General features: G+C 38.4%; 1 protein-coding gene across 1 annotated transcript; it reads left to right on the top strand.

Moving 5' to 3' along the window:
* Window positions 1-12,672: 12,672 nt before the first annotated feature.
* Window positions 12,673-20,103, top strand: LOC110953305 (GRAM domain-containing protein 2B). The gene is given in 16 exon segments (XM_022197248.2): window positions 12,673-13,178; window positions 13,738-13,866; window positions 14,816-14,903; window positions 14,982-15,051; window positions 15,129-15,232; window positions 15,327-15,422; window positions 15,508-15,579; window positions 17,470-17,550; window positions 17,733-17,844; window positions 18,231-18,307; window positions 18,309-18,348; window positions 19,493-19,525; window positions 19,528-19,582; window positions 19,738-19,801; window positions 19,803-19,843; window positions 19,941-20,103. Coding segments are annotated over 16 exon segments (1,305 nt in total). The 5' UTR covers window positions 12,673-13,083; the 3' UTR covers window positions 20,089-20,103.
* The last annotated feature ends 5,945 nt before the right edge of the window (window positions 20,104-26,048 follow it).

The raw sequence follows: 26,048 nt of genomic DNA, 5'->3' as shown, positions 1-26,048 counted from the left end.
GACTTCTTAGGAAAAAGAAATTTGTTCCAAATAATACTTCTGGTGTCCTAGTAAGTCATGGCAATGAGAAAGCGTGCCAGTATCACCATCAGACCGTGAAACTGAAGCAGTACAAGGATTTCAGCCACAGTGTTGTTTTCGATTAATCACATCTGTTCTTTCCCTGCTATGGACAGATTAATGATCTGTAAAAAACATGAAGTATTTAGATATTTACAAAAAAATTTAGGTTTCCAGAAAGCAATTGTGGTTAACCTTTGCAATGTTGCCGCAAATTTGCAGAAAAGGTCATATTTTCATGTGTAAATTAGCATTTTGGAAAACTTGCAGTGGAATTCTGACTAACTTTGTGGAAAAGGTTTGACAAACAGTCAATCTCATTAGCTATGTCCACTTTGTCCGTCATGGTCTATGAGAGGTTGGAGCCTATCCCAGCTAACACTGGCCTCAACCATTCATGCTAACACTCACAAATATGGCCAACTTAAAATCACCAGTTAACCTAACACAAATGTCAAATGTCTCTGGATGTCCAAAAGTCCTCTGAGCAACGGACTGAGGGAAATCAGTATGGAGATACTATAAAAATGACATAAAATGTGAATTTTTGTCAAAACTGCAGCAGATATGCTATCAACAGAGTTACCCAGAGAAACAAATTTGCCGCAACATGGCCAAATGTCACCAACAACTGTCATTACTGCCAGAAGATGATATCTATTACAATGTAAACTGAAATGTTTGCCACCAATGGCAAACTTGTTCCCCGAAGATTACAGGAAGTTTAGCACTGCAAGCAAGTAGCAAAGTTGTTTGCTAGAATGATACTCGAAGTTGTCACTCACGGTCAGCATTGGCAAACTTCTGGTAACATTTTCTGGAAAACTAACTTCCTTGCTGCAAATCAGAAGCAAGTTCCATCAAATCTGCAGCAAACGTTTTGGTTTTGCAAGGACTTACGCTGTCCACAATCTTAGACTAACATGTTAACATGCTAATAATTGATATTTAGTACTAAACATTAGGAGTTAAATGTAGTCCCATTTTGTTCACAGTTCTTAGTTTCTCTAAAACTTACCACTAATCTCAGTAAACTAGTATTGTTGTTTATCGTCAGTAGTAGGCAAAATCCCACCAAAAGACCAAAACCATCAATAAGAGTTTTTTAACTGATTCCTCAACACTACAGAGCTCCATTATTGTCCAAAAACAATGAAATGATCACTGTTAATAGTCTGTGGAGCTCTTTCTAAATAAGCTATAGTGAGCAAGTATTTTGGTGCTAAAGAAACATCTGTGGGTCAGTAATATACTTTTAATAGTTTTTGGATGCTCTGTGGTACAGAGGAATACAAATAGCCAGGGGAATGCTAACTTTCTTTTGATATTGAAAAAGAACCACAGGAAATGCTTTTAATAGTTTAGAAGTTTTTTTTTCGTCCAGATGGTTAGAATAGTCTGTGAGAATTGTGTAGATACCTTCAGAACTATACTGCATTTTCAAGTAAATTTAAAACAAACTTTGAAATGTTGCAAAAAACATGCCAGTTTGCCGACCGCTAAAAATCACTGAAGAAGATGAAACAAACAAAAATAAACAGAGATTAACCCATTTATTATCTCAAGGGAAGTGGTAAAGTGCGTTTTCTTATCATTATTTTTAGTTTTTAGAATGCTGCTTTTCCATGACCTTTTCTGCTGCAATATTTACAAATGTGCAGAAAAATACGTTACAGAAACACGACTATTTTGGACAAAAGTGGTACTCTGACTACCGTTCTTCCAGCTATGCTACAAGCAAAGCTAAAAATGCTCCAGAGATCAGACTTGTTGTGTTCACAGTCTAATCTGGGGGAAACAAAAACATCACGAGGAGTGTTGGTGAGGAGGAGGTGGCGTCCGACAGCACGGATGACTGACACAAGTGGTGAGGGAGTTGGACAGATGAGAGCCATAGGCGCTGGGAGAAGGGGCGTACGAGGGTCAACACATCGCCTGTGCAGTGAGTGTGGCCCAGCAGCTGTATGCATAGGGGAGCCTTGGCCTCCTGCTCTGCATGTCAGGGGCCGTGATTAATGGCCTGCAGGCCCTGCCTCTTAACCCCCCCGCTGCCCCACAGAAGTCACTGCAGCCACTGCTCGTTTAGCTAATGGACACAGGGAGGGACAGACAGGCACAGGAGATGAGGGCTTACGTACGAGTGCAAATACATGAATGCAGTCAGACACGAAATGAGAGCAATTTCCCTCTTACAAAACACCACATACCACTTTTGCAGGCTCTCTGTAATTTCAGGGCGAGAGCGATGATTTCTTAGATTACTGTGTGCCTGTGCAGTGTCGAGGCTGAGAGGTTGCCCGTGCCTGTGTACTGGTTCCCAGCTTGTCAGGCAGCTGTCAAGGAGTGATTTATGACCACTAGACTCCAACCTGTCTTCACTGCCAGTTCAGTATTGTTACAACTGACAGCTAATGAGGCCAGACATGCTTTCAAGCAGAGCACTTAACAGGACTTCAATCTTCCCCCGTCACAAGTACAATTTTTGCTCGCTCTCCCTCTCTCTCACAGCAGCCTCCTTTCTCTATGCCTTCCTTGTTCTCTGTTTTTCTCGGGTGGAATATATGACAGGCTCTGAAAAGGCTTCTGCCTACAGAAGGAGATGTTTCTCTGAAGGCAGCAGAAAGAGTCTTTCCCAATCACGCATGCTGGCTAATGCTGGATTTAATCTAATTAACAACCCTTTTCCCTGGGCTTTACAAGAACAGCTACAGAATTGCACTTTCTTGCTAAGAGTGAGATGAAAAGGTTAACACCACTGTTATGTCTGTTAAATGGAAAATATTAAACTAGAGCCAGGAGAGGGTTAGCTTAGCTTAGCATAATGACTGGAACCACAAGGAACAGCCCGGCTCTGGCCAACAGTAAAATAACCCTCACCATAACCCAGCAATTTATAACTTAACCTAATGCTGCTTTTGTCTCTTAAATTTACAGAATACGACAGGAGTAATAACAGCCCTGGGCACTATCGCCTAAATGTGAAATGATTCTATGACCATACAGTAACTGCATTACTTCTAAGCTTAATAGTAGCGTATTTGCTCTTATGCAAAAGCTTACAGTTTAGATTTACTGTGTTATGAATACAGGCACCACAGTGCAAACTCAATGCACCAAAAGCCAGTCGAGCCTTTCATGACTGAGATTCAAATATTTTAGTTTTTCAGTACTTTTTAAGTCCACCTTTTTTTTTTGATGACAGACTTAATCCTCCACAAGATGAAGGATACCAGATTGTGTTGCCCTGTATTTGTCTTTAAAATACCCCAAAGGTGTTCTGTTGGAATAAAGTCAAGCAACATACTGGGCCATCATTTCTTTACTTTTTCCTTCTTTAGAAACTCTTGTATGATTTCGTCAGTGTGCTTTGGATGGTTGTCGTGCTCGTCTACCAAGCTTCTGCAGACTGGGAGTCGTCTTGTCATCCAGTATTTTTGGTATATCCACAGACATTCATGGTGCATCTATAAATGTCATCTCCCCAACACCTTTTGCTCACACGCAGCTCCATACAATCACACTCTCACCTCTCCTCTCTGCTTCACTGTCAGGACTATGCATTCACTGTGCTGGTCCTGACCAGGTTTATAGCAATCATGCCGGACCCTGTCTGAACCAAACAAATGTATCTTGATCTCATCTGACCAAAAACTGCGCTCCCAGTATTCATCATCCCTTCACACTGTCCTAGCACTGTCTCAGAAACTCTGATTTCCATTGATTAACCCTGTGCCACCGAGCCATCTGTTTTTCAGAGTAAAAGTGAGTGAAAGTGCTGCACTGTGGCTCTGGTTAGTGGTCCTACGGCTCGCTCAATACCTCCTGATTACTGCTTCAACTATGTTTTTACTGACTTTTAGTTGATCAAAGATCGTCTTCTATCTTTTTCCATTGTTTGGAAGCCTCACAATCAGATTTTTCCGTTCCTCTGGCAATTCTTTTACAAATGAAGCCATGATGCAGATATGCAGATAGAAACAGTCCATAAGTCCAAAACTGAGAAAGTTGTGGTGTTCACAGGTCAGTTTGTAACCATGTTCACAGTGATCACAGGTTTTGTGACGTGTCAGTGATCCCCACCGTATTTGATTTGTTATGTCCTGTTTCTGTTTTGGTGCTGATATTGTCAGCGTGACCTTTCAAAAGTATTTTGTGATTGATTGTTCTTAAGAGGAAATACTGAACTGAAAACTGAAAGGTGCTACAATTTTGAATCATTTGACATTTAAGTGATAGTGCACAAGGGTGTACTCACTTCTGTTGCATACTGTGTATGCTCTGGTGGAAATTGCACATGCACTTATTAATATAACCTCAAGAAGTCACCTATCCAGCCTAGGTTCATTTCTGTTTATCCATGGTCAGAGTGCATGGCACTGTCCTTCTGACTTTCAAGTAGGTGCAGTTTGCTCAGTCTGAGGCATCATTATAGGAGCGATGACAACTAATAATGGCCATTTAATCGGCTGATAACATTCAAAGTGGGGGGTTTGACTGTAATTATAGTTGATGAATGGCAGTAATTATGAAAAAGATGTTTTCACCGTATCTGTAAATCAGCCCGGATCACATAAACCAGCAGATGCGTGATCTCCGTGTCTCCCAGCTCTCCTGCAGTGCAAAATCACTCACAGAGTGTCTGGCAGCTTTCCCACCTTTAACCCTGACTTCTTTGTCAGCCATGATTAATGACAGGCTAAGTAGCTGCTAGCATGCATTGCATTGTCTCCTGGATACTTAATGAACTCTGACAAGTCTTCTGCTCCTGAAATGATGTGTTCACTTCATGATGCAACAGCGACTCCTGGAGTCATGAGAATGAAGATGAGACAGTAACAAACTGCTTGGCCTCAACATGCAGTTCCTTGACATTTTCAGGGTTTTAAGTATACTTATCAATCTACTGCTAACATATTCTTGGATATGTAAATATATGTATATTTAATGCCTCATAAATAGTGTGAAAAGATATGTTTGTCCTAATGTTGTGTTTTGTCCAAAGCAGCGAAAACATTCAGTTTGCTGTATGTGTCTATCCTTTAAAATTTTGTGTTTTATGTTCAATCAAACTTGTCTTCGTTTGCCTGTAAAAGCTACTCACGTCCATACTCAACATCTGATATGGAAGTTCTGCTATATTTAATGCGGAAATACCTAAAAATAAAGTAACCTTTAATACGAGCACATGACTGTGCAGCCAAACATTCAAAAGTCTATCTACAACTGTTGTGATCTGAGTATAAATACGTATAATAATGAATATGTGGAATAATGCAAATACCAAATTAGTCTGCACATGTTCAATTCAGCCTAAAATAAGGCAATAGATATTGCTTTAAATGTGCCATATAAACAACTGTGTAATATTGACTTTTTACTTTTAGCAAGATTCATTTTTTACATTTTTTATTTATTTATTTGCATTTTATAATACCCATTGTAGTGAAACTCGTCTACAGCAGCAAATATCGTATTTTGTAATTTAACAAAATACACTGTCAGGCCATGCTTTCATTGTGTTTAGCCTGACCAGATCCACACCCATGACGTATGACAATTACATGCATTGAATAGTTTAAATACAAATTAATGCGTAGTTTCTAAAATTAATTAGCCTTTTAATATTTAAAGCAGCTTATAAAGTACTTCAAATACGCTTATAAATACACTTGCCTTGCTTATCCTTTCTTAAATCTAATATTGGAATACGTTTTATGAGCTTATCACATTTTACATATAAAATTTTAATGTGAAAACTAACCAATTACTATATCTGTGAGATTAAAGGCACAATATGCCCTCTAAAATGTAAATTATACGTAGCTCAAAACTGTATAGTTTCCACCACTGAATTTTGCTTTAAAGTACTTATGTAGTTTGACAGAATTAAGACTTGGATTTCATCTTTAAGTGATGTTCGTGCTTGTTTGACACCTGATAAAACACACTCACAAGCACAGAAGTCACATCATTGAAACTCTGCTGCCCTCTGCTGAAAATCTTTGTTGAGTACACTGTTGTGACATTTAGTGTTCATGGCAAAAGCCTAATGTGTAATAATCTAGTATAATAACTACATTTTGATTGAAAATTACAGTTGGTCTTATTGTATAGTAAACATCTAGTGCTTGTCGTGCTCCACCTTTCCTCTTTATTTCGTTTAAATAGTCTAAAGGTGTTTTTTTCAACTCCTGTGCGATTTTAGCAGTGTGCTTTGGTTGTTATCATCTGGTGTATTCCTTTTTTTTTTGCCATGCTCTGCAGACTGGGAGTCATCTTGTCAACCAGTATTTTGGTACAATACCCACAGTCATCTTCCCAACACGTTTTTCATTCATCCACCCACTGTTCATCACACTCTCACCTCCGTGCTTCACTGTCAGGACTGTGCACTCAGTGTGTTTGTCCTGAAAAGGTTCACAACAGACCAGCCGGACCCTGTTTGAAGTCTGAAAGTTGTCTAGGGAACCAGATGTGTCTTAGTGGAAGCTGAAAAGAGCAGAGTTAATAAAAGGGGTTTAATTTCCTACCTCCTATAGCCAAGGGAGAGTCCTCCCCTTCTGGGGAATCCAAGAACTATTTATGTTTTGTTGACACATATTTCTAAACAAAACTCTTTACTGTCAATACATAGATTGTTCCAGTTAGCCTAATATGTACAAGCTGTCAATTCAGGACTTTTTCCCCACTGATTATTGCTTTCAAAGAAATCTTTCAAAAATGAAACTTCGGAAATATTTCAACAATTCTAGATTTGTACGCTCACCGGCCAATGTATTAGATACAACTTGTTAGTACCAGCTTGGACCTACTTTTGCATCCAGAACTGCCTGAAAGTCCATCTTTGGTTGTTTAATCTCTGTGCACCAAAACTGAAACGAACATCGTCCCATCTGAAAATGGCCTAGATGCAACTCTATCCCATTGTCTCCTCTAGAATGTATAGATTTATGTAGTTCAAAACTTAAGCCAAAGTGCTTCCCAGCACAGAAATCAGATGGTGTTACAAATTTACCTCACAAGTTTAAATTCAGCTTGCTTAGTCAAATATTGTTAAGTCACAATGGGAGACAGATAACAGTTGTTGAGATCCAGGGACACACAAAAGAGCCCAGAGGCGGGGAAAAGTATAACAAAGCTGATAAACCATAAAAGAATTCAAAAAGCAGCTGGAAATGGCTCATCATGATGAAATGTGATGGACGGAATTCAACAAACTAAAACCTGAGATAAGTGAAGGTTGAAAAGACCAATGCTGCCAACAGGTTGATTATAGCAGACAAAACGGAGACAAAAAAAATTAAAGCTGCAAGCAGCGTTGAACGGGTCTTCACCTCCTTGCTGGTCAGCAAATCTAAGCATATCCACCAGGTGGCGCTGCGACTGAGAGTGTATTTCGTCCTATGGATGAGGGCCAGACTCTGATCACATGTGTAAAGTTTCAGGCAGATTGGAGCATGTACAGGCTAGTTATACTTCACTTCCTGTCCATCCACTGGGTGGCGCTATGACTGTGACTGTATATTTAGGGTCCGAGCACCAAAGGTGCGTAGGACCCTATTGGAATGTAAGGAATTATTATTATACTTTCTATGTCGGATGGGAGAAACACATTTTTAATGCCCAAGACCAGGGGTCGGCAACCCGCGGCTCCGGAGCCGCATGCGGCTCTTTCAGCCCTCTGTCGTGGCTCCCTGTAACTTTGGAAAATACGTTATTCTGCCTTTCAGGTGCGTTTCAATGCATTTTAATATAGAGAATTTTATTGTGAAATTACCGCTCTTACTTTGACGTGTCACTCCACCGGATGTGCTGTGCCTGTGCATGAGAGCGCAAAGCTGATGCAAAAAGAGAACACGGAGCTTCCGATTCACACACGTTTCATGTCTTTTTTAAAATTTTACTCCTGGAGAAGCAACGCCTGTAGTTTCACATCGTTTTGTACTCAAGAATGGCAAGCCTGTATATTAAAGCTCCACTCCAAGAAAGACACGTCTTTGAGTCAAAAGTACTCATGATAGGGTAATACACGTTACTCGCAAGAACACGGCTCGATGTCACATCCAGGCAGCAGGTCAGAGTCAGAGGAGTGTCGTCTTGGAAAAATAGGTCAGCGACTTACCGGAGAAAAGTTATTAGCTTAAGATAAATAGATTTTACAAGTTAAATAGACATTCGCAAAATATTGATTTCCAGCTAACATTACGTAACATATGAGGTCCAGGAGCAAAAATGACATTAACCAAGTAAGATACATATTAGTGGAAGGACACAATTAAAAATGGATCTATCTAATTAGAGGCTTTGTAATTAAGTAATCGCGACTGATTAACAAGGGCATAGAGGTAAAAAAAAAAAAAAAAAAAGCGTTGTCTTCATTTTAAATGTCAAAAGGATTTTGCGGCTCCCGGTGTTTTCTTTTCTGTGGGAAACGGGTCGAAATGGCTCTTTGAGTGTTAAAGGTTGCCGACCCCTGCCCTAGACATACTCAATGACACGTTGATATATATATATTATTATTTTTTATTATAATACTCATCAACTCGAGTAAAGATCTGTGTCTTGTTGGAAATCTTCTTTGGAATTTACTTTTGAAGACATCAAGTTACATGAATCTTCTGTATATTTCAGTGTCTAATGGAAAGTAATATTTAAAACCTGTAATTTTCAATGCCCATGAAGTTTTAGGTGAAAATAAAATCACACAAACAGACTAACAGAAGTTAAAATGCATGCGTAAATGTAGAATTTCACAAATATTTTCATATTTTTTAAAAAGTGAAACTGATCTATTTAAATTTGATTCTGGAAATGTATTTGTAAAATGAGATCCAATGAGTCAAAAGTAACAGAAAATTAGGTATTGGCTCTGTAATTTTACACGAATTTGTTTTTGAAATAAGATCTTGTATAATTCCAGAATATAGATTTCAGCTGAGGTTGAGATCACACTGGGAAAAATGCCCCTCCTAAAACAAGAAAAAAGTTATTTTAAGGACCTTTTATCTTCAAGTAAGTGAACAAAATCTGTCAATAGAACAAGTGAAAAATCGCTTGGTAAGATTTCTTGAAATAAGATATGATATTTAGAATATTGAGATCAAATTAGCTGGGGAAACTTATTTTTTCAGCTGTATTTTACCAGGATTGTCAAGCTTAGGTATCTTAAAATAAGCCACATTCACACCTACGGGCAATTTAGAGTAATCAATTAACCTCAGCATGTTTTTGGACTGTGGGAGGAAGCCGGGGTACCCGTAGAAAACCCACGCATACAAAGGGAGAACATGCAAACTCCATGCAGAAAGATCCCAGGCCCACCCTGGGATTTGAACTGGGGCTGAAGTTGTGTGTGGATCATAAATCAGATTGTTTAGTCGTTGGAACGTAGAAATTTTAGAAGAACGAATAATCAATCAAACTTTATTTATATGCTGTTTTATTTAGAAATGAAATGGATTGGCAGTAAACCTGTCCTCGCAGAGACAGCAAAACAAGTCCACATACATTTTCCATGATTTAACGTTTCTCTGTTTCCTCCTCTGACAGGATGTTGGCAGCTGAGGTCTATTTGGACTCCTCTAATTGGACTTGATGTATAGTTCAACCTAAAAAAGAGCATTTCTCCACCTGCAGACCCTGTAGTTACACCAGCCGTCCGTGGAAAGGGGATCTCACTTTGAATTGCCTTTCCCGAAGTTTCTTCCCATTTTCCTGCCTGGCTTCAGGATTTTGTTTTTTCTCGTCTTCCTAGAGAGTTTGGGCTGGTCAGGAGCTGCTGCAGACGTGGACCATTGGACTTTATTTAACACAACTTTAAACTGAATTTGTTAATGAACAATAAAAAAAACAAAAAAAAGATTAAATTAAAGCTCAGTGAACTAATATTTTCTTTATGTTGCAGATTGTCATACTCTGAATTCTATAAAGGTTTTACTTTTTAACAGTGAAAGACATTAAATAACTGCTGACTACGGTATTTTTTAAAATCAATTGTTTCATGCTGTGATTATTACTTTTCTGCGTCATTTAAACAGTTTGTTCTCATTCAAAATAATGTTAATAATAATATAAAATTAAGGCTACAAGCAGTCTTGAGCAGGTCCCGCACACCCACGCAAGTAAGGAAGTGGCGCACGTTGAGGCGTGTCGTATATCAGAGTGTAACACAAAACTGAAGGTGTTGAGATGTAGCTGACCAATTTCAGAGATTTTTTTCACAAAGTTTGTAGAAACGGTTTGCGCACAAATAGAGCATTTGTCAGAGTTATATTGTGCTTTATAAGGAGGTAATGTGACACAGACAAGAGTTTGAGAAATAGTAACTGTCAAACACAGCACTCTCTTTCATGGTGAACCATCAAAGTTCAGTCTGCCGCCATGGCCACGCCCTTTGACTGATGCAGATGATTTTGAGAAGTTGTCATCATTATGACCTGTTATATGTACTGGTCAAATTTGAGGTCTCTTGGAGTTATCCCCTTTGAGTAGTTCACCACTGAAAATGTGACTAGTCAGAATTTTCATTCTCCATATCTATTACATCATTCATACATGTCTAAACCACAGTTAGAGATGTCTATAATTGAGTGTTGGTTAGTCATAATGATCGTTGAAAATATCTCAGACATCATTATGACGCGTCTGAATTGCTGTGCATGACTTGAGGCTTCCCACTGGATGTTGGTCCAGCAGAATATCTGTACAGTGTTAGTAATGGAGGTTGAAAATGCCATGAAACAGGAAGAGCTCATCAGTATGGAGCTTGTGGAGAATGAGAGCTTCTTTCAACAGAGACTTGTAGTTGAAATTTACTCAACCTTAAGCCTCAGGCTGTTATGACACGGTGGTAAAACGGCTTTTCACATGTGGTTACAATTGTAAACCCATAGTATGTTGGGAAGGCAAGGACCTGTCTCTTACCTGCTTTGTTTTCTGACATACATACAGATATCGAAGATCATTTCTCCTGGTCAAAACTGTAATTCAAGACATCTGTAATTACATTTTTAATGGTAATAATTCCAGTTAAACGCAAACAACACCACACTGACTCGTTAACACTTTATTTAAGATATCTTACAGTGCACAATATTCTCAACGTTGCACGCTTTATATCTTCAGTATCATATCTTTAAATTGAAGATAGCTTGAACTAAAATATATTTGAAACTGGAAACAACTAGTCAAATGCACATATCTGCAAGTCACATTGTGGATATCTGCAGCTGAATTGTTAGATATTACAGTGAAGTTTCTCAGTTATCTAGGTCATGGTAATATTAGGAGCTTCAATAAAAATCAACAGGACTTCTCATGTAGGTTCTTAGAGATGTTTCACCTCTCATCCAAGAGGCTTCTTCAGTTCTGAAGAAGAACTGAGGAAGTGAAACGTCTTCAGGAACCTGCAAGAGAAGTCCAGTTGATTTTTACTAAAGCTCCTACGATAATTGTAGATATCTGTAATGAGAAACCTCTTACATTTGAATGGTAAAAAATTTAAAAGAAAAGAAGAGTTTGAAAGAAAGTCTGAAATCTGCAGAACAAATGCAGCGTTGCTCTTAAATATTATAAACATTTGCCATTTGGTCTCAGCCTGGCCACCTCTATAAACAACAAGTCCTCAAACTCATACGACCACACAGGTCGTATGTAACGTGCCCCGGAATACAACCCATGAGAGCGTATTTACGTTAGCGCCCCTACGGGAGACAGGAACGCATTACAGGATTTAATTCGCGAAACGGCTTTTTCCTCACTTTCGCAACACGGGGTTAGGGTTAGGGTTAGGGGTAGTGTTAGATTAAAGTTTGTTCATGGTGACGTTTCAGCTGAGACACCGGAGTGTCGATATTTACTCAACCGCTAGAGGTCGCTTAACGTCAAAACGTAACACTCGGTAGTAATACGGGCGTGTACAGATGACCTATGTGGTCATTTTTTCTATGAGGACAGGCTCCTATAAAAGCTGCCTGGATCCACCACTAGTTCCAGCAGGGTGTCATTCAGCCTGGAGTCTTTTTGTTAATGTGCATGAACAAAATTTTGGTTGGCCAAAACCGGCCCGCCAGAGGGTCCAATCCAGCCCACAAGATGACTTTGCAAAGTGTAAAAATTACAGAGATGACATATACTGAAAATTGTGCATCTGAAAAAATTTTTTTTTTTAGATAATTTCTCGAACTTGGCAAGTTGTTTTGATTATAAAGTAAAATACTATATTGTTCTGTTCCAGATACCTGTGACTAACTGTTTTGTGCTTTTGTAGACACACTATCTATAAGTTGTAATGTGTAAATGATAAACTGAGGCAGAATATTGTTGAAACTGAACTTTTTAAAAAAATTATATTTGTCTTAGGAAAGCAAATGTGAACATTTTCAGAATTCACTTTTTTGTGCTAAAACAACAGGAGAAAAACTGAAGTTGTAGTTATTTATAGGTTATTATGCTGTTACTTTACTGGTCCGGCCCTCTTGAGATCAAATTGGGCTTTATGTGTCCCCTGAACTAAAACCTAAAGATGCATCTAAACTTTGAACACGCATTTTGCAGCACTGTGTAACACTGCTGCTGCTGAATGTAACCCTGTGCTGACGTAGAACAACGATGCTTTGTGAAGTTTTAGTTGTGCCCAAAGAGTTTTATACTGTAGAAAGTTCAGTAACAACAGCTCTGGATGAAAATGTGTCCTGGGAACCTTTTACGCAAAGATTTTACGCACCGTTCCCCGGAACAGTGCGCGCCTGTGTTTTGTTATAAGTGGATAATAAGTGAGTCTTTCGGCTTGGTTTGCCACAGTATTCAAACTTGGTGATCCGGAGCAGCAGTAAGCTCCTTCCCCGTAGCTCCTGACGTGGTTCCCTGCTGCTCCCTCCCCTTTCCCGGCTCCACCTCTGTCGGGACTTCTCGGTCGATCGTCCCTAAACTTTCAAGGCTTCCTGAAGCTTCGCTGTTCTATGTGGCGAAAGCATCGACAGCGGGAACCGATGGCGGAGGCGAGCGAGCTGTGAAATGTGAACGATGGTGCTGATGACCGAGCAGACGGACAGACCTCTGACCCCGTTATCCGCACCGGAGCAACTTTCCTGCAGGGACTCCCGCGGGAGCCGCTCGACGTGAGTGTGGATGAGATGGAGGAAAAGGGCCCGGTTCGCTTCTCGTTACGGGGGTGATGCTTTGTCGCTTATTTGCATGCACATCCTGCTTCAAATAGTGTATTTGAATTAAAGGGCTGCGCTGGCTTTAAATGCATGAATGTGGCCCGTACGTGGCACGGAGTAAAGTTAATTTGCATTCAGAAATTCCAGATGGCAAAACTTGTGATGCCATGTTCTGCTTATGGAGGAGATATGATGGTCTGCCCTGGCTATTTTATGCATTACCTGAAGAGATATCTGTAAGTATGTGTTTTAGTAGGGCCCACTGGAGCCCAATCCTTCAAAATGTAGTTGTTTTGTTCATGCACATCAACAGAAAGACTCCACACTGAATGTTTAATTAGCCGTTAAAACGGTATGTAAAATCATTACAGGAGCAGGCAAGTAAATACCTGCAGCAGCCGGTGTATGGAGGCAGGTCTGGCTGCTTTTTAACCGGCTTCAAAGTTTGCATGCAAAGTGTAAATTGACTCACCTGGCAGATAGGAGTGAAGAGCGTCTTTCGTGTTGTTTCCAGGCCTGAAGTGGACCATGGAGGTGAGAGGAGACAGAGGAGGCGTGGACGCTCACCTGCAGACCTCCGGCTCTGTCTGGATGCAGAGTCAGACCCCTCAGAGAGCAGAAAGAAACCAGCCACCAGCATGAGGTAGACAGCATTGTTCTCTGTCTTCTTCATTTTCACACCCATATTTAGTGTTTATTAGCACCGTGTAAGGTTATGGTGGTCAATAATGCGCCATTATTATGTACCTTTTATGTGTTTATCAGTGGTGCTATTCTTGCTCGTGAGAAGATTGCAGCGACATTATAATGTTTTAGAATTCATTTATTACATGTATATATCCTACTTACAAAGTCTAGAGTTACCTATCCACCTTATAAAACCACTACAGATTGACAAAATTTGGCATATTTTGATATCTAAGTTTTTCCAAGCCAAAAACTCAGAATTTCTCTCGTTTTAGCTTCCCAATTGCTGCTTTTCTCTGTTTTGTACTACTGTAAACTGCCTATCTTTAAGTTTTTGATAACACAAGCCATGACACTGGACTCGCAGAGAACTTTCTGACATTTTACGGAGCCAATGATTAACTGATTAACTGAGAAGATAATCACATTCTTGTTGAATTTTAACTTTAGTCTTTGGATCATACTTTGGATTGGGTCAGACAAATGGGCAAAATTGTGGCAAACATTCATTTTTGTAGCAAATCAGCTTAAATACTGTTTAATACTGGCTCACTAACTCAATGATTTCATGAAAATTAAATTATGTAATTCCCAAAAACTGGCAGAAATCAAGGGTCTTTTTCACTTTCCAACTACCATACAATAGCAGCACCTCTCCTGCTGTATATCTGCAAAACCAAAGTGCTGTTTATGGAGTTTGTTGTTGCTGTGTAAGCAGCCTTTACATAACCACAGGTGACTCCATGCAAAGCCAAATGAAGGACGCTTGGCTTTGCCTCATAATATCGTGGCTGAGTTATAGCACTGCAAGAGGAGATATCCTACTGCAGCTAATTTCTCTTACTCGTCCTCAGGTGTTACCATGATACTTAACCATAACCATAAACACTGACCTTTATTTACAGACTGAAACCTGTGGAACAGCTTTCACCAGTGCTCAATCTAAGTGACTTTGAAACAAAGATTGAAAGGAAGAAATCACAGCCTGCCCAGGTAGGGACACACTCTGATCTAACACACCTATCAAAATTTTTCACAGATTTTTCTTATCAGAAATTATTTTCTTTTTAGTTATCGAAGACGAACGCTCAGTATCATAAGTTATTCAAGGAAGTCAGCAAAGATGAATTACTCAAACAAAGTAAGTTTCAGATTCAATTTTCAGATCAGAAGCAAACAAATGCTAGATTTTTAATATGAATCTATACTTGCCAACAGGTTACACCTGTGCCCTGCAGAGGGATATTTTATACCAGGGCAAAATGTTTGTCTCTGATAACTGGATCTGCTTCCACTCCAAAGTCTTTGGCAGAGATACAAAGGTACAGTATAATATCTGTAAGAAGTAAACACTGTAATATGGGAATTCTCTGCTGGTGATCAGCTGACAGTAAAATACTATTTTCTTGCCACCAGATTTCAATCCCAGTGTTGTCAGTCACATTCATCAAAAAAACTAAAACTGCATTGTTAGTGCCAAATGCCCTTGTGATTGAAAGTACTCATGACCAGGTAAGAAAACTGTTGAGACAGTTGAGACAGTCAGTTTTTTGCTATTGACTTAAGCATAAATATGACTCCAATGACCCTTTTTCAGCATGTGTTTGTGTCGTTCCTCTCTCGAAACACCACCTACAAACTTCTGAGATCCATCTGCCTTCATTTGGAGGTAAATCACATCTTCTGTGTGACTTACACAATTTAGTAATTTCTACTTTTCTTTTCAGTATTGTATAAATATTTCCAAAATGAAAATAAGTCTGAAACAACTACTCGAATAATCAATTAGTCAGCAGACAACTATTTCTTAGGTACATATATTAAACGTTTGCAGGTTTGAGCTTTGAATGCTGCTGTGTGTATCACTGTGAACTGAATAATTTTGTATATGGTACTTCCAGCTGGACAGCAATGCAATTTAAAGTTCCAGCAGTTTATGAAAACTAAAGAGAATGACTTTTAGTTCAGTGAGCTAGAGGGAGAGACTTAAATTCACCATGTGCCTAGAATATTGTCAAACAAATGCTTTAATAGCTCTGTGTCTGTGGAACATTCAAACAGGGAACTACTTGCTAACACATTAGCCTTAAAGATATGTAAACTGAAACAGTGCTCTACTACTGCCAGCAGCTGGTAAGTATAACATGGCTGTCTACAAAGGCCCATATACCCCGTTTCTGACATATCTCTAAAAATACACTGTATACCAGTCCCAGGACCAAATGATAGACACAGGAAGTAGCAACTAGCTTGAAAACACTGTGCATCACTTAGCTTCTAAGCCCAGCATTTCCCTCAGGAATTGGTGAAAACCAAAACCAAAAGCATGACTTTCAGTTTAGTGAGCTAAAGAGAGAAACTAAAAATGGAAAAGTGACTAGACACAACACGAATGCTAATGTAGCTTTGTGTCTGGTCGATGTTTCAATTGATATCTCCAATAAACAGTAATACACGTTTCTATATTACATATGAAGCAACTGCCAGCAGGAGTTTAACTTAGTAAAAGACTGACTCTGTCCTAAGCACATACCTATGCTGTGTTGAAGAAGTAGCTCTAAAAAATTTGCCGTACATGACCTGCCTGTCACCAAATAGCAAAGCAGCAACTAGCTAATCAACACTATGTAGCATTTACTTGCTAGGGCCGGATATTTACCTCAAGAGTTGATGGAAACATTTCTTTGCCAAACGTTGAAAGTGATACAGAACTTTTTGTATGCTTAATTTTAAACTGCTACTAGCAGCTGGTAAGCTTAGCAGAAAGACTGACTGTGCTCAAAGGTACGTATACCCCTTTTGAGAGAAGATGCTAAATGCTTATGACCTGCCCAGCACCAAATGGCAACTAGCTAATGAACGCTGTGTAGCATTTAGCTGCTTAAGGGCCGCATATGTTCATCTTGATGTTAGTGGAAACCACAAGAAGAAGTATGGCTTTTATTTTAATACACTAAAATGAGAGCTTTACATTCTACAGCACAATTTGCTAGAATGCAACTAAATAAATGGTAGCATATTTGTGTCTGAGGATGTTTCAACAGGCACTAATTGCCCTAAAAACAAAGTGTCGAGAAACAAACCAGATACAAGCTAATGTATGTTCGTGTCTGTGAGATGTTTATATAGACATTTGTTTGCTAAGCAAAAACATTTGTATAACGCTCTTGTTTCTGTCCTAAATGAGGGTTAGCTAGAAAAATCTTTTAAAATCCACTGCATGTGACCGGTTAAGCACTAAATGGCAGGCAAAGTAGCACCTAGCTAACAAACACTGTGTAGTATTTAGTTTCTTAAGGGTTAGATATTTTGCTCATGAGTTGGTGAAAACCAAAACAAGTGTGCTATTCGAGAATTACATTCACCAAATGCCTAGAAATGGGATGTTTAAATGGGGAGGTGTCTGCTAACACATTAGCCGTTACAATGTAATGTGGTGATATGCCAGTGTAGTGTTCACAGCATGTTCATTTGCCCATAAGTGACTGAAAAATGTCAACACAGCTTTAAGAGGGAAAAAACATTTCTATATACAAAAACGTGTATGTTGTCCTTGCAGGTGGATAAGACTTGTAGCAGCCCCGTTACTTCCTCCTGTGAAAACAGCTTCAGAGTCAACTGCCCGTCCTCACTTCCTCTGGTCAGTCAGGGGTCTGTCCGTCCATTTTCTGGGATGTTTGTCTACAGAATGTGTTCATTGTACAGTTTCCAGTGTGATAAGGGAGGACAGTATAGGATCTGTAGAAGTGCCTTGTTCCCATGATATACAGCACCTGCTCTGTATGAGGTATCCATTGTGTATTTTCCTGCATGTGCCTGCAGGACTTTTCTGGAGACTTCTCTGACCTGGATGGAGTGGTGCAGCAGAGACGGCAGGACATGATGGAGAGCAGCAGCTCTGGCTCTCAGACTCCAGATATGACCAAAATAACTGGTGTGTGCTCTGTCCTCTTTCCTCTGTGTATGCATAGCTACTGTGTACTTACTCTAATCTACTGTACACTTTTCCTACTTGTTTATCTCTCTGTTCAGGGTGTCAGGTGTCTGTAGCTCAGACAGCCTTTAGTTTGTAGATAGTTGGAGTGAATCCAGGCGACATTTGAGCCACTGAGGCCTTCCTTTTTGTTATAGTGAAGACAGTTGGCATGAAACACTGAGGATCCTAAATAATGGAATCTCTACCTTATTGTTTATGGCAGTGATAATATCAGTGTGGGTTTTTTTTAACCGTACAAGCTAAGGGCAGTTTGTGATTCTATTAATATTTACTCAAGCTCAGTGGCAGCTGGTCTCACAGCTCTTCTGTGTTTATGTGAGCAGACTTCACCGGCCTACCAAACACAATTCTGAGTGCAGTGAAGAGTGGAGAGGTTTCAGTCCACGCAACAATTCACCTTTCAGACTCCGAGCCAAAAACACGGAGCTGCTCTCAAGAACGGTACTTTAACACTGGATCTGTCTCAGTGAAAAGAGGATTTGTCAGTGCTTCTGTAGTTTTGGGTTTCAGTGTTTATCAGAAGGAAGCGATTATCAGTAGATCTATCAGTTATAAATGAGTCAGTGTGTCACCACTGACTTGTATCCCTATTTTGCCAAATACTTTTATGCACTTTTCTGCTGATAGTAAGATTAAGAGGGAAACTATCTGTACCAGAGGTTATTTCTGTAAAAGCCAAGCTCCTGCCAGCACTGTTTTGGCAAAGCTTTGCATAAAGACTGGAAACTATTTACTGTGTTGTGTTTATTTGTTCCTGAGACGGGTACATTGCTTGCTGTAATTATGACATAGAAAGTTGTGAACACCAAGCACTCGCCATGAGGTACTGGGAATAAGCAGGCATTTTCCGAAAGCTTAGTAAAGTTAGGAAGAAAAACTATACATCTAAAATTACATATATATTATTGTACCATCCACGAAAATGAAGGAGCAACTGTTCCACAGTTAACAGAATATCCTACCAGACTCTTTAAGGGCTTTACTAATCAGCAGGTTATGGTTGTTTCTTTACTGACCCGTGGTGTAATGGTCAATTTATGGTCTCCACGTCAATAACCAGTTTAGTCGCAACAGTGTACTTAATGCGCTTCTATGTACACTAAGATCAGGGATATGTAAACTCGGACACGTTTGGAAAACATCATGGCAACCTGCTTACAGCAGAAGAAAATATGCTTTGTTTGTTGTGTTCAGTTGGACACCCTGAAAAAGTCAAAAGGACACTGACTTGTATCCAATGTGTGGGTCTGCTTCTCAGCAAGAAGGTGAAATTTAATGAAAGAATTTAACATTACACCTGCCTGTCAAACCACAGTGGGACTTTTTTCATTTTTTTCTGTCAAGATAAATAAGATATACTTTTTAGTCTGTGAGCTTTAGAGGTGCTTGTTGCCATTTGAGCAAAACTAAGCTAACAATCTGCCAACATGAAATTGGTATTAAGTCTTCTCATTTAACTTTGGTCAAAAAATAAATATACATACGGTTGTTTAATTTACCAGAGTTTTTGCATTTCATTTACTTTTTTTTTTGTTGTTTGAAATTGTGATACAAATGCCCTAGCTGTTTTTCTTCCTTCCTATAGGCTCAACCCAGCCAACCCGAGGAGTCACGCTGAAAGGCAATCCTCACAGCCCGTGTCCTTACATGTCATCCTCCTCATCTACCTGTTTCTGTGAGTAACCTTTCATTATGTGGAATACGAGAGCCAGAGAGCTCTGACAAGAGAATTGCTAGTCATCATTTGCATTCATTTGGGCGTGTTAGCTATTGTTTGTGTGGCGAGTATGTGAATTTTCACGGTCGCTGTGTTTGTTGTGGTCACGACAGAGTTAGTGTTCTTGTCTTGTCCTCCTGCTACATGGCATTCAAAATTGTGGCTCTTGAGCATCGCTTTGAACTCCTTGGTTTCGATGGGGGAACACATTCGTAATGAGTAAGAGCTAGACACGTTTGTTGAGAGTGTTCAATGTACGAAATTACTCAGTTTACTCATTATTTTGATTAATAATCATGTTTAAATCTTGTTGCAGAAATATTGGGAGCCAAAGGACACAGGATGAAGTTAATGCTGAGATATATGGGGAGCTATCTACCACACTGTTCAAGCTAAGAGAAGGTTTGTCTGTTACTATACATTACTCAGCTAACATGGTCACTAAAATACCTCTTAAAATGTAAAATGTTCTAAGAGGAAACATTTATTTAGCCAAATAAAGCATGGTCTCTGACTACAGGCAATCTAAGCCTGTTGGTCAAGAATACTTTTTGGATTTAGCAGCGGCTGGCAAACATCATGCAGATCCTTTGTGCAGTTGGCAAATAGCTGTTCCAGATGGCTAAATGGCTACACTTAAAAACATATGTTATAAGTTACGTTTTGTGACACACCATTTAAAGTTTGGGGTCACTCAGGCAATTTCATGTTTTCCATGAAAACTCACACTTTATTTCTGTGCTAACATAATTGCACAAGGGATTTCTAATCATCAATGAGCCTTTCAACACCATTAGCTAACACGATGTAGCATTAGAAGACAAGAGTGATGGTTGCTTTAAATGTTTCTCTGTACCTCTATGGAGATATTTCATTAAAAATCTGCCATTTCCAGCTACAATAGTCATTTACCACATTAACAGTGTCTAGACTGTATTTCTGAGTTATTTAATGTTATCTTCATTGAAAAAAAACTGCTTTTCTTTCAAAAATAAGACCAATTTCTAAGTGACCCCAAACAATAGTGTACATATATAATGTTTAGTTTTTAGTATTTTTAGTACAAATTAAACAAGATGTGTCAGTAGGTGAATTGGGCGGGGCCACACTAGCTGTTTCCTGTCTAAGCTAAGCCAAGCTAACTGACTATAGTGTCATGTTTAAAACAGTTTTGAAACTGGTATCAATCTTCTCATCCAACTCTTAATAAGACAGTAAAAAAGACAAAGTATTCCTTCTCACTTTTGTATGAGTATGTAGAGTAGCTGAATGCAATTTTCCCATGTTTATAGTTCTATTTTTTTTTTTACTAGATTCAAAGAAACCTCCGGAAGCTCCTTGAGGAGACTTGAAAGAAGACTCCTGTCTGTTCTGTGTTCTGTGGACAGAGGCTTTACTGTTTATTTGAAATACTGTTTGAGCTCTGCAGTTTAGCAGAGATCAGATTAGTTGCCAAAGCATCGACAGCTCATACAGACAGCTTTCTTATTACTGTGTGAACTTAAAACTGTGCAATATTAGCTTCCTTCACCTTTCCACTCAGGACTATTTTATCATTCTTTTAAACAAAAAGCTGTGCTGTTAGACTGCCTGTGGTAGCGAATATGTCATATTTATCTAAAAGCTTTTATTCTGCATTTCATAATAGAGGTATTTTATAAAGGTGTCAGATCCAAAGGTCCTATTTCAGTGTTTTCAACCATTTCTAAAAGGTCAATTAATGCTTTTTCAGATGTTTTTCTTAGCGCTAAAATGTCAATTCATTTTATTTATATCATATGTATAAATCACTCATCTATACGTGAAAATTCAGAATACTTTTGTAAATGCTGTCAGGCTGCTTCAGCGCACATGAGTAGAATTTGTTTAGTGAAAATATGTTAGAATCATTTGCAAATAGGAGCAAGTCATTGGAGTTTAAATGGTAGTGTTTATTGTAAATGTGGACTTTTTACTAAAAGCATTAACATCATTTGTTAAATCTGTAGTCACTGTTAGGATTAAAATGCTAACTTAATTTTTTTTTTCTGTCATGTGTTTATTACAAGACTAGTGAATAATTTCAGGAGCAGTAGAAGCTTTGAACTCGTTGGTTTACATTTCATTCACAGTGCCTTTAACTCTTGTAGCGACTGTATGACTGTCCAGAAATAAACGGCTCCTACAAAGTGTCTCTTTGCTTCGGCAGGTTTCATATTTATTGAGCGACAGCAGGTTACGTAAGATTGATCACGCAGGCAGCCGACACACTTGCAGACCACAGACAAATGCATGCAAACACTTCTGATGTAACCCAATCGCATGATTCTATGCAGTGCAGGAATTCAGTTTTACTAATAGTAAAAGTCATACATTTAAAATGCTGCTGAAGTATGATTGTATGTTGTAGGAAAAGAGCATTTGAAGTTTAAAAAGTTAAAGCATTTATTATGTATTTATTATACTGTATATGCTTGTTGCTGATACTGTACATACAACTATGAGTAGTTTAACCCATAGTCCATTGGTAACAACCCTTCACATGAAGACAAAGCACAACTTTACTCAAGTATTACACGTAAGTTATATTGCTTATTCAAGACACTTCACTGAAGTCATTTCATGTCATTTTTTTACTTTACTCTTAATGTTAGGGGGAGATATTATGTATTTTTCCTCAGTAGTGCTTTTTATGAAGAGAAAAGACCTATTTACATTATTTGAAGTGCTGATACCTCACTTATAAAACCATTTATCAAATAAATATCCAACACTTGAAAGCACAGTTTTAGATGTTGAACTTTTACTTGTAACAGCATTATTATTTGAGTAGGTGTCCAATATTTCCGTCTGAAATGTAGAAAATGGAAGTACAAAACAACTTCAGTAAAGTACCATACTTTTGTACTTAAGTACAGTACTTGAGAGTTTATACTACACTGTAAAATAATCAAGTAAAATTTGATCGCTAAAAATGTATGGTCAGGGAAATGTTCAAATGTTTCATACTTTAAAGTATTGAAAGTAAAAGTACTCAATGCAGAAAAATGGCCCTTTCTTGTAATAGTGTAGTTTAACAGTGTGATATTAGTACTTTTGCTTTAGTACATTTACTCAAGTACAAATCTGAGAAACTTTTCATGCTATTTTCTGTCTTCTATAATTGCTGTTTACAAAAAGTATGTAAATTTAAAATCAGTATAGTACTTGAGTAAAAGTGCTATTACTACACTGTAAAAACAATCTTAACAACTAAAAGTCCTACAGTTAAAAGTAACATTTTTCATTCATTCATTCATTAATAACATGCAGATATGATGTTGTGGAGTAGAAGCTGCGTGAGTCTTTCCATGTACAAAAGTACAGTGGCCTCAGGGAGTTCCTCAAAAATGTAATAAAGTAGAAAGTGATATTACAAGTAAAAGAGTAAAGGAAGTACAGTACTTCAAACTTGTTTTTGAGTCATTGTACTTGAGCAAAAGTGCCAGGAACACACTGTTAAAAGTAATGCCCATTTCCTTGTACTGAGTAATTAGTTACTTCTACTACTTGACAGTGTACAGTACTTTTTCTTTAATTTTCTATGCAGGACAGTAGTTTTACTGTGTGGCGTATTCAAGTGCTGCTGTTAAGTACAAATTTGAGGTGCTTGGATTTTTTCATGTTGCAAAAAGTGCAGATGCACAAATTGACACTAAAAAGTGTAATTACCTCAAATGTGTATGTACGTACAGTAAACAGTGAAAATACTGTTAAGAGTAAAAGGTATACACTCCTAAGACCTGAGCTTTGGTTGGGCTTGCATTTTAGATTTCTTCTAGTTACTGGGATAAGGAGTAACCAATAAACATAATAATCGGATAATATCAAATATCTGTTTGTTGTATTTACTGTATTTATTGTTATTAAGAACAATACGTTATTTTGAAAAACATGATGTCCACATATGTGGATACCAGGTCTTAGGAGGATACATTTGAACTTTTAAAGGACTCTCATTTAAAATGTAAGTATTTTTACAGTGTGGTATTAGTACTTTTATTCAAATAGTGAACTTAACCCTCAAGCGACCGAGTGGGGTCATTTATGACCCCAGCCATATAATTATATTTGCCGTTTTTATATCTTTTATCCGAAAAATGTTTCCTACCATGAATTTGTCAATCTACTTGTCCTACAGCTGCTCATAGTTTTTTGTAGAGATCAGCCAACTAGTGTGACAAGGATAATGGAAACTTGTCTGGGGTCACTTATGACCCCAGAAAGATGTATAGGTTTTTCACTATTGTAGGCCTTAGTTTTATTTATTTATTTCTACCTCTAATCGCTATATTTCAGTGTTTTGCAGTGTACTATAGCTGGCAGACCTACATTTTTTAGCCACAGCTGCCCTGGGGCAGACTGACTGGCTGCCAATCCACTCCTACAACCCCTCTGACCACCACCAACATTACACAGCATACACATTCATACACCAGTGTAAGTGGCAGCACTGGAGGTAAGGTGGGTAAAGTGTCTTGCATTGGACGAACGGCTCTGCCACCTGAGCCACAGCCGCCCCTAATCTCAACACTTCTCTGCATGTTACATTGCACACATACAGACAAGATGTTTCTGTAGATTTTGTTTTTATGTACTTTTGATTTACTATTGAGGAAACAAAAGGAATAAAGTTTTAAAAGAAGTGGCAGACAAAGGGTGCCTAAATAAATGTTATTGCGTTCTTACAATGCATCATATTGTTCATATAGTTTTACTTTAGCTCAGAGTCAAAAATGATTAAAATCCATGAATAATTACAGAAGGTTATTTTAGAATATCCGTCTTAAAATGCAGTGGAGTGGAATAGGTAAGAAAGCACAAAAAGAGGCACTAAAGTAGACATATTCCTGTGTAAAATATAGTGGGGTCATAAATGACCCCAGTCGGTCATTTTAGTGGCTAAAATAGCTTGGTCGCTTGAGGGTTAAGTACAAATTTAACGTGCTTTACTTTTCATAAAAAAAATGCTATGGAGCAAAAAAGTACAATATTTCCCTGTGAAATGTGGTAAAGTCAAATTTGTACTTTAGTACAGCACCTAAGTAAATGTGCTTAATAAGAAGTAGTAATTAACCTGGCAATAGCCAGATTAATAATTGTGTCGTACTTGATAGTACTCCATAATATCAATCTGGGACCGCTCCATGTAAATCCGTTCGGAGGAAAGAGGCACGGATTGGACAATGCAACAGTATGTCCCGCCTCTGACAGGTTTGTTTTTAGCCAATCGTGGGATCTTCACAACGAGCGGAGCCAATTGGTAGATTAAACTCTTACCAAAACCCGTAGGTAAAAAAGCACAAACATCTTTACCATCCAGAAATGCGCAAAGAGCCTCTCATTGTTCTTCCTTCAAAGAAGCGATAGGAGATTCAGCTAAAACTGACTTAATAGCAGCATCTACACGATCGTTGTCCTCCGTTGTTATGTTTGTTTTGATCTACTGGAGCTTGGTGTCGTCTTCACACCCGGATATCCCGCCCCACACACGAATACTGCTGCGTGATTGGCCCGTGCCAACTTGGCTCTGTCCGAACAGTGAATGCGGGAGTGGAGCAAGATGGTTTCTTGAGAGATTTGTGAACTCACAAATATCGCGAGAAATCAACTTGCTGGCAAGGTTAAGTAGTAATACCTCATTGTAAAAACACTATCTCAAGTAAAAAGTACACATGATTTTTATTTTTTAGAGGACTTTTACTTGCAATGGAGATTTTTTTAATGGTTTTAAGTCCCGTCAAGTACTTAACTGCATATTGTATTTTCATGTTTTCAGAACTGGATAAATACAAAGTAGCATGAATAAAAGACTCAAGTAGCAAAGTTTGTTTTTAGTCAAGAACATGAAAAATTACTTAAGCGAAAGCACTTAGACCACAATGTAAAAATACTCTGTTAGGAGATAAAAACTCTATTGATTTTTTTGTTTTTACTATTGTACCACTTGTAGTATATGATCTGAGATATATGTTGCTTATTTGAATAAAATGTGGTCTTCTGCTAGAGGAAGTCATTGCTGTGATTAGATTGGTAGTCATTATGTCCAGGTAATGATAATTGTTCTTTGGGGCCCTAATGGCTCTTTTGGGTGTCTTAATGATAGGTGGTTGATCTGTAGGGTCTTGTTCCATGACCAGATGTCTTCTAATTAGGAAACATAAATTGTGACCTCATACTTGTCCAAAACATATAAATATGATCTCTGATTGCTGTTCAGAGAGGTTCATTTGGCCGGATCCTCCCAGGCAGTCTTTCTGTCTGTTCGATGCTGTTCTTCCTTATAATAAAATTATATTATATTTAAGCAACAGTGTCACCAGACATTTATTCAACATTTGCACATCTTCGAATATCTAAGAGAAACTACACACATTAACTTGAAACAGAGTATTTCATGGTTTTA

The sequence above is a fragment of the Acanthochromis polyacanthus genome, chromosome 18 (genome assembly GCF_021347895.1).
Source record: "Acanthochromis polyacanthus isolate Apoly-LR-REF ecotype Palm Island chromosome 18, KAUST_Apoly_ChrSc, whole genome shotgun sequence".
Taxonomy (NCBI): domain Eukaryota; kingdom Metazoa; phylum Chordata; class Actinopteri; family Pomacentridae; genus Acanthochromis; species Acanthochromis polyacanthus.
Note: the sequence above shows the minus strand (reverse complement) of the source record. Positions and strands in the feature narration are given on the sequence as shown.